General features: G+C 34.9%; 1 protein-coding gene across 6 annotated transcripts; it reads left to right on the top strand.

Moving 5' to 3' along the window:
* Positions 1 to 1912: 1912 nt before the first annotated feature.
* On the top strand, positions 1913 to 6244 carry LOC107772620 (uncharacterized). 6 transcript variants are annotated; one of them, XM_016592111.2, is made up of 5 exons: positions 1913 to 3383; positions 3490 to 3556; positions 3705 to 3796; positions 5298 to 5381; positions 5719 to 6244. In XM_016592111.2, the coding sequence occupies exons 1-2, from the start codon at positions 2309 to 2311 to the stop codon at positions 3498 to 3500; spliced, it is 1086 nt and encodes a 361-aa protein (XP_016447597.1). In that variant the 5' UTR covers positions 1913 to 2308; the 3' UTR covers positions 3501 to 3556; positions 3705 to 3796; positions 5298 to 5381; positions 5719 to 6244. The 6 variants fall into 6 exon arrangements, with proteins under 6 accessions (XP_016447597.1, XP_075084478.1, XP_016447596.1 ...); XM_075228377.1 differs by having other exon boundaries at positions 3462 to 3556; XM_016592110.2 differs by having other exon boundaries at positions 3490 to 3796.
* The last annotated feature ends 4195 nt before the right edge of the window (positions 6245 to 10439 follow it).

Below are 10439 nucleotides of genomic sequence, written 5' to 3'. Positions count from 1 at the left end.
CTGAAGTTTGGCCTGACTTGCAAAAGCAATAAAAAAAACTTCAGCTCGTAGTGCAAACTTCAGACAAAAATTAACTTGATAGTGTCTGAAGTTTGTCCCTACAGTCCCAAACTTCAGTTGATGTTTCTTAGAGTTTTGACAATAAATTCTTGTTTTATTATTTACGTACTTTGTGTTGGGGTGCAAACTTCAGACAAATTAGTCTGAAGTTCTTCAGTTTGTAGTGCAAACTTCAGACAAATTAGTCTGAAGTTCTTTAGTTTGTAGTGCAAACTTCAGAAAAAATCAGCTTGTTATATTTGAATTTCAGATAATTTTTTCTGGCATGATAGTTGCAAACTTCAGACAAAATTTAACCTGGCAATGTCTGAAGTTTATCCCTACAGTCCCAAACTTCAGTTGATGCTTCTTCGAGTTTTGACAATGAACTCTTGTTTTATTATTTACGTACTTTGTGTTGGGATATATTAATGTTTGAGAGACAGTAGCGAGCCTTTCTTTCTTCTTGATTTATCGCTTTGTCCAATTTTCAAAAACGATAACATGTGTAACTTACAGGATAACATGTTTGAGAGAGAAAAGAAGAAGAAGAGGAAAAGAAGAGGAGGAAGAAAGGAGCGCAAAGGTCGCAGGATCTGAAGTTGTCAAAATTAGGGTATATGTTAAATAATTCTAAAAATATGGGTATAGGTTAAACGAGGGCGACCAAATAGGGCGCCCCATGCAATTTTTACGGTTATATTTACATTTTTTGCAACTCGTATCTGGCCCAACCGATTGAACTAGCACGTAAAAATTGCACGGGGCGCCCTACTTGGTCGCCCTCATTTACCATATACTCACTTTTTAAAAAAATTTTAATTTGCACCTACTTTTTAAACAACTTCAGGCCTCTTCATTCTCCTCCTTCGTTTTCTTCTTCTCCTTCTTCTTCTTCTTCCTCTTTTTCGGGTGACAATAATTTTAAATGATGGTTGTGAACATATTTTAATGTAGTTTATGATATTTTATAATGGTGAGCTATTATGACGCTTTATTTTTTGCTATTGCTTAAGGTTTCTTCTTCTTCTTCTTAATTGCAAAATGGGTTCATTAGATTTATTGTTGTTTTGACAAATTGATGATTGGAGTTTGTTCCTGATGATATTCGGAGGTTATGTTTTAAATTTGAGCTCATTTGGAGTAGGTTTAGGTATTAAATCGTAAATTGGATTGTTATAATTCGAAGAACAAATTTCTGTTTCTGGGCAACTTGCATTTCAGGCCTATTTGGCCTTAAGTGCATAAAAACGTTGGTTGCACTTCATACCTTTTGGCCTTAAGTGCATCTGAAGTATAATTTTTCACTTCAGACTTATTGGCCTTAAGTGTAGCAAAACGTTTGTTGCACTTCAGACCTTTTTGCCTTAAGTGCATCTGAAGTGTAAATTTTCACTTCAGACTTATTGGCCTTAAGTGCATGAAACCATTGGTTACACTTCAGACCTATTTGCCTTAAGTGCATCTGAAGTAAAAAATTTCACTTCAGACTTATCGGCCTTAAGTGAATGAAAACGTTTGTTGCACTTTAGACTTTTTGGCCTTAAGTGCATCTGAAGTGCAATTTTTCACTTCAGACTTATTGGCCTTAAGTGCATGAAATCATTGGTTGCACTTCAGACCTATTTGGCATTAAGTGCATTTGAAGTGTAATTTTTTCACTTAAGACTAATTTTTTTTTTAATTCAGACCCGATAAGTCTGAAATTGATCGTAAAGTGGGTACGCTTGTAAACTTTTTTACAAAGTGGGTATAAGTTCAATTGTGACCCCAAAATCGGGTATGGATGCAAAAGCCCAATTAGCACTCCCTCGGCCCAATGGATACTTGATTCTTGTTTCCGTGTCTACAGAAATCTCTGTAACAACAACAACAGCCGATTCTTCATAGGTTGATGGGTATAACTCTACCATCCACTTAACTCTCTCAAACCTCTATATACTTTCACTCACTTGCATTAACTTAATTGGCTTTGAGAATACTAATTTTCTCCCCTTTCCCTTCCTTTTCTTCAAATTTATAATTCAAGCAATTACCTTTGAATGGCATACTTATAACTCTCCAGAGATGTTAGTGCCCACCATCTTTCTTCGTATTTTTTCTTGATATATCTTCATAAAGATTGTTAGTTGTATACGTTAAGTTTGAGCTAACGCCTTTTCAAGCAATTTTGTGCTAACGCGACATAAGTGTTCTTTAACTGGGTTGTAAAACTTTTCCTCTATAGTATCAAGAAAGCCTCAATTTTTTGATTTTTTTTTCTCGGAAGATGCTGAAACGTGTCAAAGCTAGCACCTTTATCCATGCTATTCGCTCCTATAAAAGATTTTGTCACTTTGAGTCCAAATCCCATTTGGGTTTTGGTTCTTTAGACTCATCAGTTAAAACCAATGTTGGGATTTTCTGGGATTTGGATAACAAACCACCCAAGTCATTCCCACCATTTGATGCTGCCACAAAGCTAAAAAAGGCTGCTGGGGAATTTGGGGTTGTGAGATATACAGTAGCTTATGCTAATCGACACGCGTTTAGTTATGTTCCTCCTTTAGTTAGGCAGCAAAGGAAAGAGAGGAAAACATTGAATTCTTTGGAAAAAAGTGGAGTTGTAAAGGTAGAGGAGCCTTATTTATGTAGAGTGTGTGGTAGGAGATTTTATACTAATGAGAAGCTTGTAAATCATTTTAAGCAAATTCACGAGCGCGAGCATACGAAAAGGTTGAGTCAGATAGAGTCTGCTAGGGGAAAAATGAGGGTGAAGTTGGTGGCTAAGTATGCAATGAAGATGGATAAGTATAAGAATGCTGTTAGGGATGTTTTGACTCCGAAAGTTGGGTATGGTTTGGCGGATGAATTAAAACGAGCTGGTTTTTGGGTTAGGACTGTTTCAGATAAGCCACAAGCTGCTGATGTTGCATTGAGGAATCATTTGGTTGATGTGATGGATAAGAGGATGGTGGAGTGTGTGGTTCTTGTGTCTGATGATTCGGATTTCGTGGAAGTCTTGAAGGAGGCGAGGTTGAGGTGTTTGAAAACAGTAGTTGTTGGTGATTGCAATGACGGTGCTCTTAAGAGGACAGCAGATGCTTCTTTCTCGTGGCAGGAGATCATGATGGGGAAGGCCAAGAAAGAAGCTGTCTCTGTTGTTGGCCGGTGGAAGGACCGAGATGTTCTGAAAAGATTGGAGTGGACGTATGATCCAGAGGTGGAGAAAAAGCAGTATTACTCCGAAGTTGAGAGCGATGATTCTGATGGACTGTTTTCAGGGGAAGATGATAACAAGGATGCTGATGCTTCCATCTCTAAGGAAGATGCTTGTGCATGGTGGAAGCTAGATTCTCGTTCAGGTACTTTTGATTTACTGTAACTTTTTGATACAAAGTTAAGTCTCTGACTGATGAAGTTCTCCACTTTGGACTTCCTAGCAATCATTTTGCATTGTACTTTATTCAGGACATGATTGATGCAGCAATTGATTGTTGGCTTCAGCTTCATTCTTATAAAAAGGAGAGATGAACTGGTGATTCCACTCTAGATTCCATCCTCAGAAGGCTTTCCTAACATTGCTTTAAGTTATTAGTGAAAGACGGACACATATGATGGATTACCTATTTCAATTGATTTAGCTGCCAACTGTAACTACTGAGGTTTTGTATGCTATAATCCAGTGGGGAGGAGGTTGAAGTTAATCTCAGAGGCAAACATAAGGGTCCAAATTCACGAGAGTGTCTTTACAATTGGTAACAGAAGTGCTATTCATGTAAGTACCAGCAGTTTTCTCCAAGATATTGTTATGGATTACAATTTTAAAATCAACTCTCCAAGATAATTATCTTTCAAATTGCAAAGGACTTGGAACTCTTAATCTGTTTGTACACACACAGATTGCTTGAAATTTGCAAGTTTCAGTTTGCATTTGCTGCAGATATAACAAATAGATTTCACTTCCTACCTCCACTTTACAGCTAAACATCAAATTCAGCTTGGAACTCAACACTAGTCACTAGAGATAGAGCAAGGATTTTAACTTTATGGGTTCTAAATTCTAGGATAGCGACATTAGGTGTTAGTAACTAGATTTTGAATAATTTTTGTACATATTTGATGGATTTCTTAATACAAATATAAGATTTGGACTAAAGCTATTGGGTTTTGTCCGATCCTGTAGCTAACCTTCTAGCTCTGCCCCTGCTCAACATGTTGATGTCTCGCATCAACTATTGTATAATACCGTATCGCGTGTCTATCAGAACTTCATGATGTACCTCTGATTCTAGGTGTTGAAATTTCACTTTCCTTTGCTCAATTCAAATTGTAGGATTTTTAGGTTCCAACTTCCAACTTAATGTTTCCTGTGCTTTTGATGTGGATAGATATCCTAAGGTTTAGAATTTCTTAGTGAGAAAGAACACATTAACTTCTCTTATTTGTTCCCATCATCTGTAATATTTGAAACTTCTATATAAACAAGCATCAGATAATCCAATTTTCTAAAGAATACAGAATGTCACTAAAGCATCATGTGACACCATAACTGACTGTGCTGAAGAAAATCATCTCTTTGGTTCTCCTTTTTTGTATGCATAATCAATGTGTTAATTTAATTGCTCTAAACTTTATGGGTCTATAGAAAAATTATTCACTATTTAAGCTATTAAGTAATTAATTTCAAGAGTCATTATCTGTTATCCTATCTGGCTATTTATGATATATTATTTGATAACATTCAAAAGATAATACAAGTATCATTTGTCAAAATCCTCCTTGAAGTATAGAACTAGTTTTTTAGGTCGATTCTGTAAGGAATTCTGTTAGTTAACTGAAAGGTTCATAACAGTTCTTCTAATTGAGGTAGTAGCAGAAGAAGGTTTTTATGGATGCGTAGAAGAAACCTCGATATAAAGAAAAAAAATGCAAGAAAGGGAATACTTGAACTTGACATCAATAAGCGAAGTATTTTCTCCCTGTGTTAATAGCTTTAACACTTTTAACTGCGTACGCGAGGCTAGAAAAGCTCTTTTGAATTTTCTTGGATTGGCCTTTCATAGAGTTCTTAAAATTTGTAAGCATTCAAATTCAGACAGCCTTGCATTTGTATTTGTATGGTTTCTGTTTGTAATAGCCATGAACTTTTAGCATATACTAATAGTATGAAGCTGGTGCAATGTTTCTCCTAATAGTAGTTCCCGTACCCAAAGTAAAGCATCCGGTTGACAGTGCCTATTCTTTGTGGTTCACTCTCTGTTTTCTGTTTCATTCAGTGTGCTTTCTCTTGGTCTTGGATGTTGGATTTCATGAGTTGATAAGCATGTAAGGAAAGATCCTCAGCAGTTAAAAAAACTAAAGTAAGTGGACATGCTTCTTAAATAGTAGCCATTTCTTTGTTATGATGTGCTTCTTAGGCAAGTAGTTATATATTTGTAACCAATCTTCTTTTGGTGTTATTGTTATAAAACACTAACAAAGAGAGGATTCTCGTTTCTTACTTACTTTTTAAAATGTCTTTTACTACATTGGGGGAAGGGAATGGTGAATGGGATAATGAGAATCGAACTTACACGGATTGTGTTTGAAACTCCTACTGAAGATAGTGGAATTTAGGTATTTCTCATTTATTTCCAACAATGGTTTCCTAAGAATCTGCGCACCTAATTTGTTGTCTATTTTCTTTCCTTGACATAGATTTTGGGTCATGTGTAAAGAGGGACCTTTGAAGCAGAACAAAAAAAATGATAAGTTCGTCATACATCAAACCTGGAACGTTGCAGCTATAGTAAGGAAAGTTCAGGGTACAACAGTACAAAAGGCTGTTACTGTCAAATAAAGAATATTTGATAAATTTAATTGAAGAGCAGCAACGACAAGCACTACAACAACCATGAATAGAAGCCCAGATTCAGCAGAACCATGTCGATTTGTAGAACATACCACGACTGCAACAAATGAACAAGCCGAAGAACAAGACAAGTACGCATATATTGTGATTAAAAATGTTTATGTTGAAAAGAATTTTTACATAGTTATTTCAATTGAATAGAGAGCAATTTTTCTTCGCATATCGAAGCTCCAACATTTTCATGACAATACTTTTGACGTTATTGCTTGAAGAATTTATGCTTCAGCTTGAGATTTAAGCGCCCAACAGTCCTGTACTTTTAAGCTCCTCCCCCTTTTCTCAGCTGAAATAGAGAGCTGTGTTTGAGACCAACATCATTTATCATTTTCATTAGTTATTTCATTGAAAGCCTTTTCCTTTTATACAGCAATACATGGAATAGCACGGGCTAGTCGGTTTTCGGACTGATAATCGAAAAATAACCAGCGTTTGTAAAGTCATTGAGAAATAACCATTGTTTTGCTAAAACACGGAAAGTTCCAGCATAATATGCGTGATTATGGAGCTCCTACGTATAAACTTCCAGCATATTATGTTGGAACTCCAGCACACGAAAAGTTCTAACATAATATGTTGGATTATGAAATTCCAGTACATTATGCTGGAAGCTTATATGTAAAAAAATTCGAACTCTAGCATATTATGCTGAATATTTCTGGATTTTTAAGCTTGTTTTTGTTCATATTTTATCTTTACATGAAAAAGTGACTAAATATCGATTACTTTTTAAACTCTGGCTATTTTTATTTTTTCCCTGAGCGTCGAAAACATGAACAAGTAGCTTTGTCATTGAGTTAGCAAAGTTGTATAATATCAGGTGCTCGGTGGAGTCTTGGGCTTAATTTTCTTTAGTTCCAGTTTCTTCTTTTACATCAGGATAGTTTTATCCTCTTGGGGTTTTCCCTTGTCAAAATTTTGTGGTAGAGCTTTACTTTGCAGGTTAGCAAATGAAGCAATTACAGTTAACAGATTGCAACTTGTCTGTTCTGTTATCCGAACAAGAACCTTTTTTTGTATTTGTTAACCATCTGGTATCCAGCCTACGAATTACATGACAATTGAAACATCCTTTTGCAGAAATGCAGGGTAAGACTGCGTACAATAGACCCTTGTGGTCCGGACCCCGCGCATAACGAGAACTTAGTGCACCGGACTGCCCTTAACCATCTAGTATCTAGAATCTATTGGCCCGGCTAATATAGATTCACGCGGCGAAGAGCCTAGTTAAGGGTGAATAACTTCTTATCAGGAATTTTTTCAACTCGAACCCAAGACCTTTGGTTACGGATGGAGGTATTCCATCCATCCAACAAAATCCCTTGGTGTTATCCATACAAGGGTCTGCTAAACATTATGCCTGTCTTGGAAGAAGTTTGGCGCCAACCTGTTGAGCCAAGCTGCCAAAAACTACTTATTTTAAAAAGTATTTTTATTTTTTCAGAAGTGCTTTTTTCAAAAATACTTTTAAAAAAAAATTGTTTGTGTTTGGCCAATTCATTTAAGTATTTTTTGCAACATTTGGTAAACAAATTGTGTTTGGCTAATCTTTCTAAAAAGTGATTTTGAGTGTTAAATTACCAAAAAAGATAGTACCAAGGTCTTATAATTATTTTAAAGAGAAAAATGAACTTAAATATTTATCGTAAGAGACTTTTATTATTTTCTATTTTATTAAACTAAAATATAAAACATAAAGTAAACATACATATTAAAGATTTAAATCAATATAACATATATAGTTATACCAATGCATATAATATTATCTAGTATAATTACTTATTGTCACTATTCAATATGAATTAAAAGTCTATTCCACAAATTACTATATATTGATAATCCACCATGAAATAATAAGTAAAGTCACTCACACATGATAATATTTTTCAATAATTTCATCTCTAATTCTATCACACAATGCCTCCATATTAGTGTGAGCACGTAATTTTTGCCTCACCAAAAACACTCCTATAAAATCCAAAAAAAATACATCTTTTCTAATTTTAATTTTTCATAGAATTTCTAGAAATTTCTTGTCAATTATTGTTTGCATTTAGTTGCATATTTAATATCTTAAAATTATGAAAAAACACCAAAAAATGTCCAAAATCTTCATTGCATAGCATTTTATATTTTATTTGCATTTTTAGGATTTAACTACGTTAATTAGTTGCATTTTTAAATGAAAATCACAAAAAATACCATGGTCATTTTATATTTTTAGCTTTTAGTCTTAATTTATTAATTTCCTTTCATTAGTTTTTAGTTAATAAATCATTTAAATATTATAAATAGTAAGTAGGTTAATTTTACAAATTAGATTTAAGTTAGGATTTAGTTTAGGGTTTTATTTAATTTGTTTAGGATTTAAAATCAAAGAAAAGAAACAAAGAAAGGAAAACAAGGCTTTTGTTTGTGTTGGGCCAAGCACCTCAGAGGCCCAAATTGGGCATATCTGCCCAGTCCACACCAAATACCCACCCGGTCCGTTTTCCCCTCATCAAAATAACCAAACGATCCCGTTTTATCATCTTTCAATCCCCACCCTCCATTCTATCTAATCCTACGGTCCAAAATTAACCCCTTCCCCCTTATAGCTGTCCGAACACCCCCCAAACCCTTAGGAACCCCTCATTTCTGTTCATCTTCTTCAACCCTTCTAAACCTAGCCGCCCTAAAAATTCCAAACCTTACTGGCCGGCGGCCACCACCCCAATCACACCCAAATTCACATCCTATACTCCTCACCTCACCTTCATCATCAGTCTACCATTAATTTTTCAAAAAGCTCCGCCAAACTTGTCGATTTCCAAATCCAGAAATTACTTGAAATCCAAGTTCGCCCCTTTCCCGTTTGGTCGTTTAAGTTCGAAATCGACATTAGTCGATTGCTCTTGATAAGAGCAATCAATTGATGACAATTTTTAACTCATCGCCTGGCCATCGGAGTCCGGCCAGAGTTTATCACCATCATTGTTAGCCATTCTTGCCTCAATCACTGTTTCCCTTAAAGGTAAATCAGCACATCTCTCTTCTCGTTCTTCCCCATTCTTTTGTTGTTTTTCTTTTCTTTTGATTGATTATTTAGGTTTTAATTTTAATTGCATGCTTAATTAGAATAGTTAATGAATTGATTTAGTTAAGTTTAGTCAAATCTTGTTTGCATCTTTGATTATAATTAAAATTCAAAATACAGCATGTTATTCTGTTTTTCTTTTTGGGCTTTTCTTTGAAGCAAGATTTGTTCTGTCTTAGGCCATTTGTCCATGTCATTTGGCCCAGACCTAAGTAGATATTCTACTTTTAGAAGGTAGCAGCTGGCGATTTTTCAGTTAAGAAAATATTCGCTTCTCCTCTCACATTTCCTGATTTCACACTGACAAAATTCCCTCTCCTGACAGACCCTCTCATTTTTTTTCATAGCATATATACACCCTTCACACACACACAAAAAAAAGACATTCAGCGTTCCTCTCCAATACACGCACGGATATACACTGGAATTCTCTAAAAAATTTCAGAATCCCCTCTTATTTTGTGCACTGATTTCTCAAAAGGAACTCTCTGAAAATTCCAAAAAGGTTTTCATAAGTTATTCTCTGCTTGATATGCTATTCAACTACTGGTTTCTTCAAGGCGGTGTCAAATTGTTGAAGAAAATCTGTTGCTGTTCATTTTCTTTGCTGGAATTCCGAATCTCATCATCTAGTTTCAGATCTTTACTTGTCTTATCTAGTTGATTTTATGCACTTAGGTACGTTTTTGTTTACATTTTGTAGTCATCAACTTGAATGGATAATTGCAAATTGGATGTTTTACATACTTCATCATATTTTTAGTCTGTTGTTCACTACTGATTCCTTATAGATGTGTGGATGTTCGCTTTACTGGTATGAATTGAATGTTTTACTTGGTTTTGTGTTGTTTAAGTTTGGTTTCATATATCCAGTGTGTTTTAGACTGTTTAGTGTTCATCCTTTGTTGATTTTTGTTTTGCATATGTTGAAACTAATTTAATTTGTTAAAAATACAGCATTAATCAGTTCATTATCTTCTATAGCCTGTTATTGTCTAACTAATGATTTGTGCTTAAAATGGTATTGAAATGTGGCGGATGGATGGATTTGACCACAAGTTGGTCGGAGTCATCTCTGAAGAAGCCAATACAGCACTCTAAATTGCAGAATTACATTGTGTATTGGTTTCATAGCTTTTCACACAGTTAACAGCTTTAGATTTCGATGACTAGCTATAGAAGTTGGTATGAGTTGAAGTGAAGTTCGTTGACCATATTTGCTAGAATAGCTATTACTGACATATTTGAGTGACAAATTTAGTTATGAGAGATTGGTGTTGTAATTATTATTTGAACCATATATATTCATGTTGGGATTATGCTTAAATTACTATGTTTTTCTTTCAATAATAGATGAAACTTTGAGTCATTAAGTTTGTCCTTAGTTGTTACGCCTAAAAATTGGCCCAGCGAAGCTTCGAAATTATTTTGGAG

The sequence above is a fragment of the Nicotiana tabacum genome, chromosome 13 (assembly GCF_000715075.1).
Source record: "Nicotiana tabacum cultivar K326 chromosome 13, ASM71507v2, whole genome shotgun sequence".
Classification (NCBI taxonomy): Eukaryota; Viridiplantae; Streptophyta; class Magnoliopsida; order Solanales; family Solanaceae; genus Nicotiana; species Nicotiana tabacum.
This window is presented reverse-complemented; position numbering and strand designations above follow the sequence as displayed.